At 37.3% G+C, this 19,659-nt stretch overlaps 3 protein-coding genes across 5 annotated transcripts; 1 reads left to right on the top strand and 2 right to left on the bottom strand.

The window, feature by feature from the left end:
* Positions 1–761: 761 nt before the first annotated feature.
* Positions 762–7,031, bottom strand: LOC126601160 (uncharacterized). Of its 3 annotated transcripts, none has more exons than XM_050267834.1 (8): positions 6,814–7,031; positions 6,661–6,708; positions 6,331–6,552; positions 5,073–5,401; positions 2,812–3,175; positions 1,448–1,525; positions 1,251–1,347; positions 762–1,012 (listed from the first exon to the last, which is right to left on the bottom strand). In XM_050267834.1, exons 4-8 carry the CDS (start codon positions 5,399–5,401, stop codon positions 969–971), a joined length of 912 nt encoding a protein of 303 aa, XP_050123791.1. In that variant the 5' UTR covers positions 6,331–6,552; positions 6,661–6,708; positions 6,814–7,031; the 3' UTR covers positions 762–968. The 3 variants fall into 3 exon arrangements, with proteins under 3 accessions (XP_050123791.1, XP_050123793.1, XP_050123792.1); XM_050267835.1 differs by having other exon boundaries at positions 817–1,012; positions 1,284–1,347; positions 6,814–7,029; XM_050267836.1 differs by lacking the exon at positions 1,251–1,347 and having other exon boundaries at positions 6,814–7,024.
* Positions 7,032–9,733: 2,702 nt separating this feature from the next.
* On the bottom strand, positions 9,734–13,297 carry LOC126603762 (vacuolar-processing enzyme-like). The gene is made up of 9 exons (XM_050270720.1): positions 13,015–13,297; positions 12,233–12,397; positions 11,986–12,142; positions 11,577–11,662; positions 11,297–11,496; positions 11,044–11,092; positions 10,624–10,833; positions 10,302–10,508; positions 9,734–10,202 (listed from the first exon to the last, which is right to left on the bottom strand). Exons 1-9 carry the CDS (start codon positions 13,240–13,242, stop codon positions 10,020–10,022), a joined length of 1,485 nt encoding a protein of 494 aa, XP_050126677.1. The 5' UTR covers positions 13,243–13,297; the 3' UTR covers positions 9,734–10,019.
* Positions 13,298–16,069: 2,772 nt separating this feature from the next.
* Positions 16,070–19,224, top strand: LOC126603638 (uncharacterized). The gene is made up of 5 exons (XM_050270557.1): positions 16,070–16,242; positions 16,555–16,858; positions 16,946–17,051; positions 18,472–18,615; positions 18,736–19,224. The coding sequence occupies exons 2-5, from the start codon at positions 16,581–16,583 to the stop codon at positions 18,985–18,987; spliced, it is 780 nt and encodes a 259-aa protein (XP_050126514.1). The 5' UTR covers positions 16,070–16,242; positions 16,555–16,580; the 3' UTR covers positions 18,988–19,224.
* Positions 19,225–19,659: the final 435 nt, after the last annotated feature.

The following is a 19,659-nucleotide window of genomic DNA, read 5'->3' as shown; positions in this document are numbered from 1 at the left end:
AAACGAATCATACATATTTTGTAATGAGTTTTGTACCAAACTATTGTCTTTAAGTTAACGTTTTTTAGTCAAAATGATCATTGAGATTTTCATAACACAAAAATTTGGTCATTGAGATTTAAAATCAATAAAAGTAGCCCCTGAGATTGTCCATCATCCATTATTTTGATCATTCCGTTAAAAAATTCCGTTAAATGGTTCCCGAGCTTTTAAATAGAATGATCAAAATGATGGATGATGGACAATCTTAGAGACCAAAGTTATGTGGTATGCAAATCTTAGGGACCAACATGATATGTTATGCAAATCTCAAAGACTAAAGTTATGTGTTATACCCTTAACTTAACGGAGTTTTTTAACGGTTTGATCAAAATAATGGATGGTGGACAATCTCAGATACCACTTATATTGATTTTCAATTTTAGGGACAAAAGTTATGTGTTATACAAATTTCAAAAACCATTTTGACTAAAAAGCCTTAGGTTAATTATGCATTGTCAATCTCCTAAATTTCGATCTTAATCCAATAATAAAGGAAAAATAAAAAAGTTAAAAGAACATTTTTCTTTTTTACCATTGGGTTAAGAATAGATCGAACAATTAGTTACCACAATTGACGATGTATTTTTCCTCGGGTATCATTTTTCATGACTGACCCGAGGTAATTAAATCCCAATAACGCTTTCGCAAAGGGTAAATTTTCATTCGTTCGTGATCGTGTAGTTCGGAACATTGGACGGAATGTAAAAACAAAGACAGTATACACAAACGGAAATCAAATCCGTTAATTATTTCAGATGGTTGAAAGGCGGACGATTTACAAAGTTCTAACATTTTCTCATCCCCTTCAAAACGAATGCCATAAAGGAAGAAGAAAAAAACCAAGACCCTATCAACCTTATCATCTTCGCCATCAACACAAACCCTATAATTCTATCTTTTTTTACTAAAACTCGTTTTATTCAGAGTCAGACTCCACCACATTGCCCATTGCCTTTAACCCTCTCGGTCTCTGCATCATCCAAAAAGTAACCACTAGTTAGTTATAAGGGAACTTTAACGAAAAGCTCTTGGTACTGTTCACTTTAACAAAAAACCACATTGTTACACTAAAAAGTCAATCCTGGTACTATTCACTTTACCCTTTATTTTGTCCTTATCATTAAAACTCAAAGCTTTCAAACTCTTTTCATTAGTTTTCCTTAGTTATAATGCATGAAAATGAGAAAATTTGAGTAGGACAGCCTGACCGACGAGATTAGCGTTTAGAAAGGCACTCTCACAAAGAAACATGCCCCGTTGTATACCATCCGGCCCAAGTAGGTATAACTTCCAATGCAGACATACCTACATTTGGTGACCATTTGTGAGAGTGGCCTAACCACCGCGTACCCTACTTTCACCCGAAATTGATGAAAATTGCTTAAAATTTGAAATAATTGAATACCTTTTTGGAAATCTTCTTCTCCCGGACCTCGTACCGTTCCAGCGTCAGATCACAGAGCCATGATCCCGGGCTCACAAGCTATTAAATATAAATGCAGAAAAATAATGGAAAGAATTAGATTAATCATTGCATTTTATGGACAAAGGCAAAAGGATTGGCTTTTGCTTTAAGTAACGGGCAAAAGCATTACAGGCTTTTTTCATAAGCACTTTTCTCCGTTTGGAATCGAAAAAACAGATTAATTGAGGGTTTTTGTTCTCTCTGCAGTTGGCACTTGGCAGTGCGGTCCAAGCCGGACGACAGTCAGGCTCAGGTAGCCACCTAACAAAATTATCACTACGAAAGTACGTATATGCCCTCCACATGAACCCTATTCACCACAAGAACATAATTCAGGGCCCACTGGCTTTTAAAAGTCGAATACCAACTAAATCACATGCGTACACGTGGGAGGCAATTCACCGCCCAATCACCTTGAAATCGGAAAGAGATCATTTCTGAATCTTTTTCTTCAAAACCCACGGATCAAATGATTCGGACCTTTAAAATTTGATCAAACAACTAAAAACAAAAAAGTTAGTAAAAATTTTTAAAAGTTATAATAATTTTTTATTGTTAGATCAAATTTCAAAATTCTGGATCACTTATTCGTAAGTTTTGAAGAAAGATATCCGAAGATGATTTATTTCCCATGAAATCCACCGAAAGGCCACCACCAACTATTGTCATTTGCCACGTTCATATTATTTAACAATTAAATTAATATTAGATATTACACAAAAAATTAAGCCCAAAAAACCAATAATTCGTTATTCCACCTGGACAACTAAGAAACTTTAAGGGATGAATTAGGTATAGATGATGTCTTTGGGACACGTGTATGTTTGGTTCTTGCTATCACTTTAGCATACTCCTTTGGCTTTTTATCTAAAACTAAAAATAAAAATAAAATGTTAAGTAATCATCTTTTTAAATCATACACCATGTCTCCAATAAAAATCAAACGGCCTCACTAGAACAATTTATAGGACGCATATACACTGTTAAAGTGACGTCTCTCGTGCCAATGCAACATCACCATTGGAACAAAACTCAAAACATGTTTTCTTCTTCTATTATTGTACCAGTGCCAACGTTTTCCTTTCATGTTTTTTTTTCTACGTGATTAATTTAAAATAATGGCGCGACTAGTTGTAAATTTTTTACCTTGACAAATTGACTTTTTCCTAAATCAAGCAACTAATAATCAAACTAGGTTTTTGCAATGGTGTTCAAAGCTACTTAAATCCCTAATCATTAATTAAGGAAACTAATTAAGTAGAGATTAAATTAAAAACTGAGTGAGAGAGAGAGAGAGAGCTTACATTGAGGGTGCGTTGGATGAACTTCGCCCGCTTCTTTGGTCTCTGAGGCAATTTCGACCCTTTAATCGCCATGAAGTCCTCCTCTTTCTCTTTATTGGTCAAAGCAATCACGAACTTCGGCGGCCACACCATCGGTGGCCCCGCCGCCGCCTCTCCGCTCCCCGACGAAGTCCCGCCCTTCTTGCTATCGTGCGCCGTGTCCGAAGACGCTGCAGACTTGTTGTGATGATTAATCTCATTATGGTGGTGGTGTTGGTTTTTCTTATCGTGCGCACCCCTGTCCGGCGAGGTAATTCCCCTCACCCCTCCTCCTCCGCCGTTGCTCTGGCCTCTCATGGCAGCAGCGCTCGTAATCACTGAGTTTCTGCAGAACCAGATATGTAATCAAATCATCAAATCATCAAATCAAATAAAAGCACACAAGATAGAACATAATACATGATATTTTCGCAAAAAACAAAAGAGAAAACTAAATAAATGAGATAATAAAATTTTGATGTGGGTGCGTCAAATTACGAGATTGACCTCGGTCGATCTAGATCGGTGGGTGACAGAAGGCTAGCGAAAGAAACTCTGGGGGTTTTTGGCGTAGAAAATGAAGCGTGGTATTTGGCTTCGTTGCGGGACCTTTGCGCTTTGCTTTTATGGTGGGAAGTTGTTAGTTTTTTATTTATTTTTTAAATAAATAACAAAACCAGATAATACATTTCACAGAGAGAGAGTGCGGAAAAGCAATGTGTGATGTACTGTATGACGTGCCAGCTGGTTCTACGGCTGGTTTTCGGCCGTTGGATCGAGGGCGCCTTTTTGGAGGATTAAGGACACGTGTCGGCCGTAGAAAGAGGCCGACATTTAGCCTAATCCAATCGGACGGCTGATGATGGGTTGTTGGTGGAATTCGGTTATGGGATGGACACGTGGAACGGGAATTGCCCGTTCCTTGTTTCCAATGAGGCCGTGGAATCAGGGTGCCGGTCGTTGTGGATCGGATGCCAATCAAGCAAAACGATGGCGTGGAGGTTCCGATCAGGTCTGATATCAGTAGCAATAAGCCTGCTACATGTTATAACCGGATTGGATGGTTTAAAGCAGGAAAGCAGAAAGATATCATACCAGATTTATGATCAAATCAGCTTCATCAATGACACTAAGGTATTGGGATGGAGCACGCGTGAGTGATTTCCGACCATTGATGCGGTGGGCAGTTGTGCCTAACATCAATGGCTCGGAATTGTCCACGCGCACGTCATTCTTGGAGCTAAAACTCGAATCAAGTTCATTGCCCTTAGAACACAACTCACCAATACTATGACTTGATCCCCCTAAATTACTCGATAGAATCGGTTTCACAATCTAAGATCTAAGGCATGAGAAGAGCAGGAGTCGAACTCTTACCTTAAGGTACGAGAGGGTGTAAACGCTCCTTGCGCGACTCTCTCTCTCTCTCTCTCTCTAAATTTAGTATTTCGTGGAGCGTGTTTCTGTTGCACAAAGTCAGTTGTGACTACATGAGCAACCTATTTATAGTGATTCAGCTACTAGGTTTCCTAGAAAGACAAGGAAAGAAGGCGGCCTCATGTACTTACCATGAGCTCTCTCCTTCTGGAACTTACCCATCTCTGCACCCCCACCTGTCCTAATCCTCTAAAAACTTCATTAAACTACACATTAAACACATACTTAACATTAAACACATGCTTAAAGCTGAAAGTTTATAATTAAATGAATGAGACCTTAGGAATATAAAACATGTGGTGGTGGGACAAAAAGATCATTAGTGCTGACTCTCTAGCCTTATCCAATCCTATATAAACACTATCCAATCCCACTCATATAAAGGAGACGACTTGGGTGGGCTCGAGCTTGTGTGCATTAAGAATTGTACTTAAATTGGTCACACCAAGTTTAGAGTGCATTAAGAACTGTACTTCGATAAATCAGAGCAACAAAACACTTTGCTTAAGATCAAGTATTCTAATATTTTCTCACAAATCTAAAATCTCAACACCGAGTCTTGGTGATCTAAAACCTAATAATCTGACCGTACTAGTGGAATAAACAATGAACTCATTCCATATAAATCATCCTCCTCCTCCTCGAGACAAAGGCTAGAAACCAAACGCAAAATAACTAAAAAAACGACAAAAACCCACCATAATCACACCTCACTAAACGACGAAACTACACATCAGCAAAGAGCAAGAGAACCCAAACGACGTCGGGCGAAGGAAAGGGGTAAGTGCGTGAGTGAGAGTAGTGACCTGAGAATCCGCTGAGGTAGCGGTTGCTGGGGAGATAACGGCCGTTGACGGAGATTCAAATACCCGTTACTCGTCTGATTAACGGTGGTGGAAGGCTGATTGGCCAAGTCCTTATCGGGTCGAACGACCCGGCGATCAACCCGGACCGTGGTTCGGGTAACCGTGGCGCCGCTGGAGTCGTCCTTCTCCTTGACCTGGATCTTCATACACCGGAGGCGCTTGCGGTTCCCCCACTGCAAAACGAAATCCGACGTCGTTTGGTGTCGGATCGCAACCGCCTCCGCATCCCCACCGGTTCTATCTCTACTGCTGGTACAGTCCCTTTCCATCTGCATTTAATTACAGCGGTTAGGTTAAAATCGTACTTTTACATTTTAAACCGGGGTTAAACAAAATTAAAAGAGGACAGAGGAGGCAAAAACGAGAATCTGGAATAAGGTTGTGGCTGGCTGTCTGCAACTGCAAGAACCCAGAAATAAAAATTCAAATTAAAAAGAATTGAGTTTATCCAAATAGATGGAGATGATGAAGATCCAGAAAATGTAGGGAAAGGACAAAGCATTAAAATTTGATATTTGATCACTGGGGAGACAAAGATGTTGCGCAGTTTCATCTCTTGCCTTGTTCGTTTTCTTCTTGCTCTCAGTTTCCCAGGAAACAAACAGAAATTTTTTTACTTCTTCTGGTGTTTCAATTTCTAAAAAAACTGTTGGCAGGAGAAGAACATAAACATCGGAGTTCGAACTGGCTAGAAAAAACTCGGAAGGTTGGTGGATATTGAAAGAGAGGGCCGTTTCTTTTGAATGCTGAAAAAAATTCAAGGACAATCGATGGAAATGACCCGGCACAAAAATAAATAAACCAAAAATAAAGAAGAAAATAAAATCTTCACCAACACAAAGGTATTAGTTGCAGAAAACTGACAGAACCCAGAATGCGAAATTTGAGAGAAGATTCGAACCGAAAGATGGATTCAATTAGAAGATGCAGAGATTGAGATTTTGAGAGAGAGAGAGAGAGAGAACTCTTGGAATTTCAATGGGAAAAGCATATATTATGATGTAGAAGTATGTCCTTTTGAGAATCCATAGAAACAAACAGATTGCTTCGACTCGATGGAGATGACAAAAATGGAGTTGAAAGATGAGAAGATTCGATGAACTCAAAAAACGGGTTGAAATGGAATCCGACAGTAAGATCAAAGGCGGAGACTTTTGGTTTCATCTCTGATCTATGAACCGGATAAATGAATCCTCACCTGTAATGCTCAGATTTCGCAACCACCTACAATCCGGAACTTGCAGATGAAGTTTTGCTTTTTCTGGGAAATCTTGTTCTGCTCGGCCTTTGAGACCGAAAATTGCAAATCTACACCCAAAAATCGACGAAACGATCGAAATTCAGAGCTCGTCTCCCTGACACTCTCAGAAAACTAGTTGGGATTTCTTCAGACAACGGGTCGAATCTCTTCGAAATGAGCCTGAGAATTCGAAATCAAAACCAAACGCTGAATTAGAACAGGGAAACAAAGAAAAACGCCGAATTTCTCTGCAAATTCCAGTGAAATGATATTGGTTTTGCAAATTACCCAACAAAATCGCAATCGAATTCTACTTCGGAAACTCTTGGAATGCATCTGCAAAACATAAATTCCACCAGAAAAACAAAAACCCAAGTCAATTTTCCGAATTTAGATTCCATTAAAGCAGCACAAAAGGACCTCTGTTCCCAGAATTCAAACCTCTCCAAGCTCTCGCAGACTCAGAGAAAAAGCTTCGATTGGATCCTCAACATTCACACAGTCCAGCTCTACGAATTCGAATCTGAATTCCCAATTCAAAAAGTAAATGAAACTCGAAGGCTAAAACTCTAGAGGGAGAGAGAGAGAGAGAGAGAGTTAGAGAGAGAGAGCTTCGTGCTTTCTTCTGGTTTGCTGATGGAACGAAATGAACTCTTGCGTTTCAAACCCAGTTTTTATACCAAGCCCGTCACTCTCTCCGTCACACATCAAACGTCCAACGCCGAGCTTTCTCCACCCTCGATCCATCATCGAACGGCTCCCGCATCTTCCTCTCTTAAACCGTCAGCTCCGTCTCTTTTAAACCCCGTTATGACGTCTTAACAGTCTTCACCCTCCGTCTCTTTTGCACCTTTTTTATTTTAATATTTTTAATTATTTTTTGTTTTATTTTCTGGTGAACCGGTTCGATGGCGTTTTGGTTTGGGTTTAATCAAAGTAAGCTAACTGTGGTTAAATTTTAACCGGGGTCGTGGATTTAAGTTTTCAGAAAATTGTCCGTAGTATCCGGTTTCTCTGGTCGATTATAGAACGTGTACGAACCGGGCTTAAATGTTGTGCGTACGGTATTTGACCAAATTATATTGTTGAATCTTGAGCGTCCATCAAATAAAGAAAAAGAAAAGAAAATCTTGAGCGTCGGTTTTGCTACCATTGTCCATTATTGGTTTGAGCACATGGATCATATTTTAAGTTGAGATGTAAGAATTGAAAGATACTTTGATAAGACTATTTTGTTAGACACTATTTACGGGCATTTGAGTGCCAGTTCGGTATTGTTGTTCTTTTTAAAAAAATTATTTTGTTGTGCTTTAAGAATAAACAACTGTAAAATAAAATTGTTAAATATTTGATAAGTTTTTTTTTTGTAAAAGTGATTTTAATAATAATTAAAAAAAACAATGTCTGAGTGTTTAGTAAATTTTTATATAAATTGTTTTAAATATATTAAATGACTAAAGATAATATAATATTTAATGTGATATAATTATTGTCATAGAGACAAAGATTGTAATTTTGTAAAACATGTGAGGGTATACTTGCCTTTTGAAATGTTCATTAAATAAGCATTGATTACTATGATTTGAAAAAAAAAAAAAAATTTGGAAGCATGGTAGACACTGTTTCTGCTTTTCTATGTTTGTCGACTAGTTTAGAAATTTTTTGTTTTATTAAACACATTTAATGTTCCAAATTTTTTAATAAGCTTTTTTTTTTAAGCACCACAATCTCAAACCAACCTTGAGTGAAAACGTTTTTAGAGAAAATATTTATGAGTGTCAAAAACGTTTAATGTGCTTCTTATAGAAAGTACTTCAAGTATTTTTCAAAATATTTTCATAAAAATATCTTCAGCCGTTTTAAAAATTGATTCAGATGAGCCCTACATTGGTGGATTATCATAGGGATGAGTAGGATCAAATTCATTGGGTCTCATATTTGTTCAAAAAGTATTCCACAAATGAGGTAGTCGGACACTCGTTTTAAATTTAATTTGTGAATTTTGGCAAATGGTAAAACACATTATAATAATTGTTCGCATTAAAATTTAGGATTTTGCAAAGCTCATTTGATTTCAATTGATGACTAGCATGTGCACGTGAGCAACTAAGCATAGCGTTACTCTCGTATGAGATATTTATTTGTAAACAACACAAGTCGAGAAATTTGAACGCAAAAATTCTATCCATATAAGGAAGAAAGTAGAACAATCATACACGTTTAAAATATTTTAATATGCAGATCAACATAGTGAGTTGTCTGTTTTTAGTGTGAACATTGTTAAAAACTTATCTTATTATCAAAAATAGATATGCATTATTAGGAGATTAAGTACGAGTTTGATTCCCACTGTTGTCTTATTAGTTATAAAATCACTTTATTTCAATGTTTTTGGAGTTTTCCAAGATTAAAAAGAATATTTACAAACTAATGACAAATCCATATTCGATTTCATGAGGGTAAATAGTATATGGGTTCTCTGTAGGACCCACAACGTGGCTGTTGCTTACGGAAGAGGATCCCATCCGGATTCGTTTTGTGGGGATCCTAGGAATCTTCATATTTTAGCAGTTTATCGTACATCGTGCGATCAGTTTTCGTCAGATGCTATTTGTTTTTAATTTTATATATAAAAAATCAAATAATTTCTGACTGTACGATACACGATGAATGACTAAAATTCATTCCAACAAAATGAATCAAGACGAGATCCAATTCTGTTGCTTACCTCGATTTTGGCAGCTACAGGTTGGAGCAAGTTGAGGAAGGAAATTTAAGGATTGGGCGCATGTACTCCTGACATCTCATGAAACACGACCACGTAATTTTGTCTCCGAATTAAATGATATGTCGAAACAAAGTTGGATAAACTTCTTTGTTAAGTCTAGGAAATGAGAATAAAAGATTTTATCATTAAGTTACTCCATGATAATTTCAAGCTTAAACGTCACCATGTGTTTTATATTATCGGTCAAGTTGGTTTCTGTATTTTTAATTTAGCTAAATTGGTCCTCATGTTTACCTTCGTTAGCCAATTTTAAACAATCCATTAAATGACGATTAAAATTGACATGTACCTTGTACATAAGAGGATAAAAATGTAACTTCACACTAAACCCATTAAACCCATGCAAGATCAGATGATCGACGATAACTATCTCATGTGCAAGACACGTTAATTTTAATGATTCTTTAACGAATTGTCTAGGATTGACTAAAGAAGGATAACATGAGGATCAATTTAGCCAAATTGAAAATACGGAACCAAATTGACCTACAGAGTAAAACAGAGAGACCATATTGACATTCAAGCCTAATTTCAATTATAAAGCGTACTAGTATAATCACAATACTAAAGACATTATATCGTAAATTGCAAACTTTTTTATAACCAAAGAGGGAAGAGACGTACAGATTCATACATAACAAACGCGCTGATAATACTTACAAGTTTAAAAGTACGTCCATTACAAAGCAAATCTAGACTCTAGTACAGCAGACGAGCTTGAGCTTGAGTTGGTATTTACAATGTTCCACCCAAGCAATCGAAATAACATTCATCGAAATGGATCCTTGTATATGTGTTTTTTTGCATATAGATGACGGCCACATGCTGGTTTATTCAAATTCCACATTTTGCTTACAAATCACGCACTGAATCCCCGGTGCAGGGAGCTCCAGCGACCTGAAGGGGCGCTCACGCAGGCTTGTGCTGAAGCCTCGGCCATCTGCTCCTGTGTCATTCCGGCGTTGCAGATGTTTGCCAGGGAACGCATGTGTTTCATCCCGTATTGCGATAGGGATCCACAATGCGTCTCAAAACTCCTCACCTGTACAACAAGACCCATCAGGCAACTAATTGGCGTAATCTTAAAAGTTTCAGAAATGTTTTTAATCATTGAGGAGAGATTGCACAGCAAAAGCTTTACCATTGTCTTAAGGCAGTCCCAGTCATCAACAAGCGGCTGCCCAGCAGGTCGAACAGCATTGAGTACTTGTGGGCCTTTTTCAATTCCGAACAGGAGTTTCCCAATGAGCTTCATGGTCTGATCTATGTGCATTCTGTGAGACATTGCTTCAACAAAATCCTTTTGAGCTTGAATTTTCCTTGCCGAGCCTTCGGGAGCCTTACGATACTGCAACCAAAAATGCAGAGGAAAATGAAAACAAGGGGATTAGATCTTCCAAAAGATGACCAGTACACAGATTATCAGAAAAGGCAAAAGTATTCACGGGAGAAAGAGATTAAACCTTATGCCAGAAATGAAGAAGATCAGCATCGCGCTGGTTGACAGCTTTTGAAGATGGCCTCAAGGAGTTCTCTCCCAGAAAAGTATAGTTGTCATTTGCAGGATTTGTCCCCATGTACACAAAGAGGTTGTTCTTGCTGAGCCCTACATCGCCGTATTGCATGACATGAGAACCAAATCCAGAATTGTCATTGGCTGTCCTCATTTTAACCTGGGCCATCATTATGAAACCAAAGATTTGCCATTAGCAACTACCAAGAACACATCGAAGTAGGGGCATCTTGATATTTCCTGGCCAAACCCTAAAACTTAATATAAACAGCTAGTCTACCTAAATTATAACGGGACAATGAATGATTCTTTTCTGTACAAAACAAAAATCTCTATTTGTTCTATAGCGATGTAAGGGACAAATTCTTACCAGTTCATATTGCTGGTGCAAAGTTTCTGACCTCAAGTTGTGTACGTCACTGTTCACAAGTTGAAATGTCAAATATCAAAGTAGTAATTTATAATCTGAACAGTTTCATTCTATAACCTGAGAAAAAACCTTATTCTTGTAAAGGCAATCCAAAGACTGATCGGAAAAACCAACTTGAAGTAGTACTTTTGTTTCAAAGGAAGCTGCAATTGCTGTTTTCCAACAAGGATATGCAAACAAAAAGTCTTCGTACCTGTCTTCCATCCAAGCAACACTATACAAGTCACCCAAGCAGGTATCGTATTCTGGGGGAGGACTAGGATACTCTCCAGGGCAGTAAGTTCCCCAACTGCTCTCTTCTGCATTCGATGCAGTGGTTGCAAAGATATTCAAACCTTCCGGAAGAAGACCCTCGAAGATACTTCCAGATTCACAAGCTTCCAGATAAAATACCTGCAGTTTTAAGAATCAGGCCAACCCTAGTTGTACATGCATCCATCTGTTTACACTTTACAGTTCAACTAATAACTTACCAAGCTTTTATAGGTTCCGGCAGCATGCTTCTTCTTCAGGACTTCTATCAGATCGTTAGCATAAATATAAGGACTAGTCGGCATCCCTAGGAAAAGAGTAAGTAGATAAGATAAGGGATACGAGCAAAAGAATATCAGTATTTCATGCGTAGACTTGATATCTCCCAATCAGGCAAAAGGCTACACCAAAAAGCAGTGGTATTTGCTCTTCTCAGAGCTACTAACAAGAACTCTGAGACTACCACAAATATAGAAATATTTGTGGGATCGATATCCGCAACATATACGAAAGTGTTGGGGTAATTGCTCTACTGAACTAACATAAGCCATCCACCAATATCGCCCTTACAAACAACACCTAAAGCAGGCCAAATAAATTTATAGAAGTTGCTTCTCAAGAGCTACTAACCAAGAATTCCAGGACCACCATGATCGGTGTAGTATATGAAAATATGATCATTTGGACCGCTATCCACAACCTTCCCACTACCCCCGGTCAGAGCAGTTTTATTCCCAAGGATAGCAGCAAAAAAGTTGTTCACAGTAACATCTTCCCCGGTGTAATCCTGCCACAATAAAATTGACCGAAATGAGGGGAATTTTTACAGCTGACAACTCAAAAAGTAAGTGAACACCCAAACGGGAAGGTATCAGACCTTTGGAACTCCTTCGTAAACGTCACTCCCATGCGGGCTGTTAATGATGACTCCTTGCCTCGGGTTCTCTTCATTGTAAGCAATATCATCGTACATGAATACAACGATGTTTTCATCTTTCAACCCACCCTTCTTCAGTAGTTGATAGGCGTGACAAATATCAGCCTAACAACAAAAATAGACTAAAAAGGTCAGTTTGAATTTCGATCAACAAATTGAAGTTTCTTTCTTTCGAATATACGAAAACAAGGAAGATAGATATCGAAGTTCGATTCTTTCGGATTCTACATAAATATTGAAAATTTGACACTGTGTTACATAAAAGCTAAAGATTATGTCAAAGTTCGATTCTTTCGGATTCTGATGAGATTCATGTGAGTTCTAAAACAAATTCCACATCAAAATCCAAGCTCTGTGTTATCTATAAACCAAAGTCAATGCCAAAAAAGGAGACGAAATCAAGGAGAATAAGAAAGAAACAGACTTGAGCTAAATTCACATTACTACCACAGCAAACTCAAGCTTCGTGAATTTAATTTGACAAAATAGAAAGCAAAAAGGTAAAATAAACAGAAATTAAGATCATTTAAAGTCAAATTAAACGAGATTATACAATCATAAACTTTCCAATACAGAGTTTCAGATATTAAACAATCGAAAAAGTGAAATTAACATCCAAAATTATTACTCAAATTCTACTAAAAACTAAATTACAAAAAAAAAAAAAATCATTTCTAAATTATGAAATATGAAATGATTGACATGGAGGGGAAAAATATTACCTGATGCCTGTAATTCCAGTATCCATTGGAGCCGGCGATCAGAACAGCCCACCTGGTCCCGACGGTGCCGTCGTCTTGTTGATCGGGAGCATCATCGCCTCTCCCGAAGAATTTGGAAGCTTCCGACGGTAATCGCAAAACGTCTCCGATCAGGTCCCGGCTACCGGCTGCGGAAGCCAAGACGGAGGCGAAAAATAGGAGGACGACGGCGCTGGCCAACCGAGTCATGACGTTTCCGGTCAATTTTTGGGGTGTCTGATTGGTAGAGGTTGAAGGTTGGGGGGATATTTATTGCTGATCGCGTGGGCCTTTCTTTGTCAGTAAGACTTTCATGTTCAAGTTGCGGGCCCCATCGGAAACGCTTTGGTTCTGGAGTTTATGCAATCTGGGACGTACACGTCATTGCTATGTCTGGGGAGACGTTGTCTATCTTTTCCCGAGCCAACATGTTACCGGAATTACAAGCGCATAAAATTTCAAACAATTTTAATAGTTTTTGTAAAATCGATAGTCTGTATTCGATTATTATATATTATCAAAGTTCTAACCTACGTTAGATGCTAATCGGGTGGCATGTTGAGGTTTAGAGTTTAGGAGGCGTCTATACAAATTTAAGTAAATTTATTATATTTCGTGTTAAATAAGAGTTTGTTTATACTTAAAATATATATAATTTCATCACAAACTACAAAATAAAATAACATATATATTATGAAGTATTGGAACATAATGAAAAAAGAGGAACAACAATATAATGTGTTCATTTAAGTATACAATAAGGCTCTTACAATTTATTGAAAAAAAATAAAATGCAAAACAAAAGTTATATATTTTCTGTCTAAGTGAGTCAAGACCTAGGCAAGTGCTTATACAGGTCTGGGCGGGCTAGGTGGGCGCCTCAGCATGTCTAGATGCCCTTTCTTAATTTTCAAACCTTATGCATTAATCATGACGGTGGCCAACCACCTAACGCTTGTACGGGATCTAGACGGCGCTAGGCGGAAATTTTTAAAACAATGTATATCATTGGGAGTTGGATTTCGATTACAAATAAGGAGTACAAAATTCTAACCAATGTAAAATAGTTTATTATAAAGTCATGTGACTTATTATTGTTTTTGGGTCAATAGGTATTTTCTGTTCTTTTATACGGGAAAATACTTAAGGATGGATAATCGAGCTTCAAATATCGAGCGGAAAATAATTACTTTTAATTATTTCAACTACAAGTCATTATCAATCAAGGTGTGGTTTAGCACTGTTGTTCATAGCAAAATAACAATTATGTCTACCAATTGAAGTTTAGTTGGTGAAATTTCAAATTGCTCATCGATGCTTTTATTTTAGGAAATTTTAATGAAAAGCTTCTGATACTGTTCATTTTAACGAAAAATCATATTTTTACACTAAAAAGTCAATCATGGTACTATTCACTTTACCCTTTATTTTGTCTTTATAATTAAAACTCAAAATTTTCAAGTTATTTTCATTAGTTTTTCTTTTATTTTATCACTAATGTGAGCACGAGTTGTAATTTTTATTTTTGCTATATTGGTTTTACTCCTCTGCATATATATCGCCTGTATCAAACGATTAAACCTTGATAAATCCATAAAATATCACTTAAATATTTTGTGTTTTTTTTTTTTTTTTTTAAAAATGACATTATTTCAAAATGATAAAAAAATGATGATGCATATAAGGGTATGTAATTTACCATTCGATTTTATGAAGCAGAAGACAAGATTCCACGCAATTGCGTGCTCAAGAAAAAGTGTTTCGACGATGATATGATGAATGTGGCCTCTCTCGGCTCTTTCTCGGGGAAAAGCATCCTCTCTAGATCCTTTTCTTAGAGATTTTAAGAATTTTGTAATCGTGATCGTTCATCGTATATTATGCGGTCAGTTTTTGTTAGATAATATTTATATTTAATTTTAAATTTTAAATTTTAAAATAATTTATAATCGTACAATATACAATGAACGATCATGATCATGAAATTCTGTCGGATCCCGTGGGATCCTTTCCCATTCTCGAATCCAAAATTTCACACTCGACCTTTCACATCAACTCTAACACCGTTGTGGACGTTTATCATTCGCACTGCCTAAAATATCCAATATGGACAGATTCAATGAACCTACACATGATTCTTTTACTCGTTTTTTTTTTTGTATTGCTATAGACTAGTGGCGGATGTACTGTGGTTTCAGGATTATATGAAGTTAAAAAATATACATGTGAAGATTTTCATATTACTCTTTGAATGTTTAGTATGTGTACACATTTTGTACTAGTTAAGTATTTGATGTAATGCCTGATATGTATATCTCGACAGCACTTGATAAGTTACGTCGGGAGGACTCGACAAATTCTCTCGATGACACTCATTAGATTGTTTCGACATATGTCGATATCTTTTGATATAAGCACAACATAGTTCAATTGACGACAATAAGCTCACCAAGTGTTCGACGATATACCTCAATAAATAAAATGAAATTTGTTTGCGCGATCCACGCTTTGTTTCTTTTAAAAAACTTAGACTTTTAACACTGGAACTTCCAATGTTCAAATCTTGGATTTGCCACTGATTTAAACTAAAGCGTAGGTTAGAGCAATGTACTTCTTTTCAGCTTTCACGAATATTTCTCTTTGATTAAGCTTATGTTAAAATATTGTTCGAATGAAAAATGGGAAAAAACAAAGCCAAAAGTTACCAATCTTACATGCATGGTCGTTTTTAGAGTCTAACCATCGAGTTAATCTTTTCTTTTAAAAGGAAAAATTTTAACACTTTTTTTAAACAAATATAATTAATTATCAATATGACAACTAGGCAAAATACTGAGAAAAGAAAATTTTATAAGTAACAGTTGACCCCAAAAAAGAAAAATCTTCAAATATCATCCTCTATTATTGTCAAACCATTGGGCTTGTTTAGATATTAAAGGCCCAATGTAAAGAAAAGATAAAAAAGCCCAATAACTTTCAGCCCATAACGGAGAGACCAATAAAATCCCAAATCCTTAAGAACGTATAAATATTCTGATTTCCACGCACGCACCCAAACACAAGAACTATTGATTACCGCCACCACCGTCGCTTAGCCTTCGGTACTGTAAACCCACCATAACCTACGACGAAACGACGCCGCACGCCCCGGTTTGGCTTGATCGTCCTTGTACCTTGACCTAGCGCACAAATTCCAGCAGCTTAGAATTGGTAGGTTTTCGTTTTCTGCATTGTTAGGGTTTTTTCATTGCGAAAAAGAAAATCACAACAGATTTATGGAAATTTGTTTCCTTTATTGTTTTTGTTAATTTTTTCGATGATTTTATGCGAATTATTTGTTGGGTTGTAGACGTTGATTCGAATTAGGGTACGTAGGTCACTCGTCAACTTTTCGCCTGGAAAGTGTTTGATGTTTTGCCTCAGAGAAATTACAGTGTTGGGTTTTCTGTTAAGATTTCATCAGAGCTGGAAATAATGTTTATTATTTTTTGGGTGAACTTGTGAATTATTTTTTGGGTGCAGTTTTTACCAATTGAAGGAAGAGTTATATGGAAGGAGAAGACAACGTATTGGATGCAGTATTTGAAGATGATGACTTCATGGATGGTGGGGATGTTGAGATGCTCGATGTCGAAGAAGGAGAGCTTGTGGATTTCAATTCACAAAGTCGGTATGGTTCGGGGCAGGGCAGTGGTGGCAATGTCAGTGTAGCAAACCAAGAAGGTCAGGGCACGAATCAGAAGCCCAAGCCAAAGAAGAAGAAAAAGAAGAATAAGAAGAGGAATAACGGCCATTGGACTGCGAGTATTGGGACTGACATTGACAGGTTATGACCGCCCCAGTTAAGAACCAAAGTAATTACATGTTTTGGAGATCTTTTGTGGGTTTTAACGTGATTTTGTTTGCTTTGCAGGTTTGTGATAGAGACATGTAAGCGACTGAAGGAGAGGAAATCGTATTTGGTATATACTGCTGTTGGTTGCTTGGGTATTGCTGCATTGAGTGATCTCATTAAAGAGGTATGGTACCCTTGGTTATGCTTTCGTGGAAATGCAAAGAAATTTCAGTTTATTTAACTCACGATCATTCTTGTTATCTTTTTATATTCTCTTCTCTTGCTCAACTAGCTTGCATTACTGTTTGTACATTGTAATCGTTCCGCTGAAAGTGTCTTTGGCAGACACCATTAGCGAGTACATGTTTATCTGAATTCAAGTGCCATACTTTTGCGATGTTCCAACCTTGCTGCTAGTGTTACGAAGTTTGTGCTGAGTACATCTGAGCTGGCTTTCCAATGATGTTATCAATGAAAACCATCTAGTACAATTTTCCAGTCAATTCAGCTAATTATAATCCTGTTTTGGGTGAATGGGTTATGTGCCCGGACAACGTTATGGGTACTCTTTTAGGTTTCCTTTACGCCCCGAGCCACCTGTATCATTTTTTAGCCCACTTCACATCATAGCCTTAGGGATCAGACCTTGGTGCTAATGTCCGGAACATGGGCTTCGAACTCATAGATGGGTTTTTAGTGACTTCAATTGACAGTTATCTATTTTGATTCTTCTTGTCAATTCTATTCTATTCCTTCTTGAACACTTTGGATCTTTTGCGAATTTGCTAATGGGAATCCTGGAATTTGGAGGATGAGTTATGCATCCAGAAATGCTTTATGGGTACTTTTAGGGTTGTTTTTGCATCCTGACCCATCTGTTCTTTCTAGCCCATTTACATTTTAGCTTTATTAGGAAGTTAGGGACGTAGGGTACCCTTCAGTGGGAATGGACTTGAATAATTCAACTGAAATTTTCGACGGGAAGGTGAGATTCTGGGTTGCTTAATGGATCAGCTTAGGGCTGATGATGCTTATCCACACTATTTGGCCATGCAGCCTTTCATAATGTCTGATGCTCAGTATTGTTTCCCTACCCTTGCAGATTTCTCTTGCAGAAGCCATTTTGCTCCTTACAATCATGTGCTCTGAACTCATGTCCCCTGGATGACCACTCCATCGTGTGCTATTTGTGTATGTTTATGTGATTTTTTCTTAGCGTTACATTAGCCAATATGCATGCAAAACACATGTAAGAGATACGAGATAAGCACCATCTTTTTTCATTTAAAAAGCTCATCATTCATGTTTGCTCCTCCCCCAGGCACCACAAAGCTCTATCCCGAGATGGTTAACAGATTTTTTTTGTCATTGTGAACGTCTTTGAGCTTGCTTTGATTGTAGGGAGCGAATTTCTTAGTTAAGTACCTCCTTTGATTAATTTCGGAATTTTATTAGATGTGGTTGGTACAAATGTTTCTAAGTTTCTAGTGTATTAGTTATTAATTACTTGCTGTCCAGGGAGAATCCAGTATCTGGAGAAAGGATATTTTTTTCCCTGCTAGAGACCCTGGCATAATCGATGATGAAATGATGAAACTTTTCAGGTGGATGCAATCCAGGCGTGCGGAGGTCAGATGACTTCTGATGGCAGACGTTTCCGATATGGTGGTGGGATACTTTGGAATATCATTAAATCACGCGAACCAAAGGCCTATAGAGAGATAATGAAAAAAGCAAGGGACTTTGAGGTACACGATTAATCATATTTTATATAGTTTATGGTATTATTATTCCCAAACTTAAATTAAAATGTCACTAGAGTAAGAGTGTGTGTTAGTGACTTTTTTATGTTTTCTTTCCTCATGCAGAAGCAATTCAAGAAACCAAATAGACCAGCAATAGAGCAAAGGAAAGAAGGCTCATCTGCCAATTCATCCAAGGACGGTACTCCAGCCGATGTGCCCGATGATTTACCGGTCCTACGTGAAATGCAGACTCAAGCCAATCAGTCAAACCCCGAAGTGAAGCACGTTTCTGTTCGTGATAGGTTAAGGTTGCCTGTTTCATATGATGATGACCTGCTTGGAGGGGAGCCCAAAGACGATCCACTTAATTGTTAGAAGAAATCGATATTTTTATCCGCTAGGAGTTTCAGTTTCTAGATCTTGGGCAACAGGGTCGGGATCGACATTGAGTGTACTCCCAGACGAGAGTTTGATATGCAGAGAATTCTCTTTGTTTTTGTTTGCCTGGAGGCCAACATAATTTTTCTTCCCCTGGGGAAAGAGTTTTACTGAACTATATCGGCTTTACGATATTGTGATGACAAGTAATATTTCAAAGAAAATTTTGAAGAATGCTTTTTGCTCCCTATGACAAGTCTTCCTCCGAGATGCGCCACTTGTTATGCGTGTGCGGATAAAGACCTTTGTATGGAAGTTAAGCAAATATTTTGTGTGGGAGTTAAGGAAATTGCACGACCTTTATCCATGATCTTAACGTTTATTAGGTTCTGAAATTATTTTTTATTGATTTTTAAAGTTAAAAAATAGAAAAAAATAATACAAACAAGTAGTGGGGCCTGCAAAGAGATTTGTAGGTGTCAAAAATCTTGGAATATTGAATCTTGTATAAATCTTTAAAATTCATTGGAAAACATGGGCTATAACTCACTATTATTGTGAAAAAAAAAATTAAAATTGTGTTTTAAAAAATATTTTGTATACAAATTAACGAAAATATTACAAAACCTTTAGACGTGATCCTAGTTTATTAGGGTCTCAACACTACTT

Source organism: Malus sylvestris, chromosome 15 (assembly GCF_916048215.2).
Source record: "Malus sylvestris chromosome 15, drMalSylv7.2, whole genome shotgun sequence".
Taxonomy (NCBI): domain Eukaryota; kingdom Viridiplantae; phylum Streptophyta; class Magnoliopsida; order Rosales; family Rosaceae; genus Malus; species Malus sylvestris.
Note: the sequence above shows the minus strand (reverse complement) of the source record. Positions and strands in the feature narration are given on the sequence as shown.

Bases quoted from the DNA above. Each gene is read 5' to 3' on its own strand.
- LOC126601160 (XM_050267834.1), bottom strand. From the start codon at position 5,401: ATGGAAAGGGACTGTACCAGCAGTAGAGATAGAACCGGTGGGGATGCG. The intron at 1,526-2,811 runs GTAAGCTCTCTC...TATATTTAATAG, and splicing joins TCATCCAACGCACCCTCAAT to CTTGTGAGCCCGGGATCATG. The intron at 1,348-1,447 runs GTATTCAATTAT...CACCAAATGTAG, and splicing joins AGAAGAAGATTTCCAAAAAG to GTATGTCTGCATTGGAAGTT.
- LOC126603762 (XM_050270720.1), bottom strand. From the start codon at position 13,242: ATGACTCGGTTGGCCAGCGCCGTCGTCCTCCTATTTTTCGCCTCCGTC. The intron at 12,143-12,232 runs GTCTGATACCTT...TTATTGTGGCAG, and splicing joins TTTACGAAGGAGTTCCAAAG to GATTACACCGGGGAAGATGT. The intron at 10,509-10,623 runs GTTTAATCTCTT...TTTTGGTTGCAG, and splicing joins TTCTTCATTTCTGGCATAAG to TATCGTAAGGCTCCCGAAGG.
- LOC126603638 (XM_050270557.1), top strand. From the start codon at position 16,581: ATGGAAGGAGAAGACAACGTATTGGATGCAGTATTTGAAGATGATGAC. The intron at 16,859-16,945 runs GTTATGACCGCC...TTTGCTTTGCAG, and splicing joins ATTGGGACTGACATTGACAG to GTTTGTGATAGAGACATGTA. The intron at 17,052-18,471 runs GTATGGTACCCT...GAAACTTTTCAG, and splicing joins TGAGTGATCTCATTAAAGAG to GTGGATGCAATCCAGGCGTG.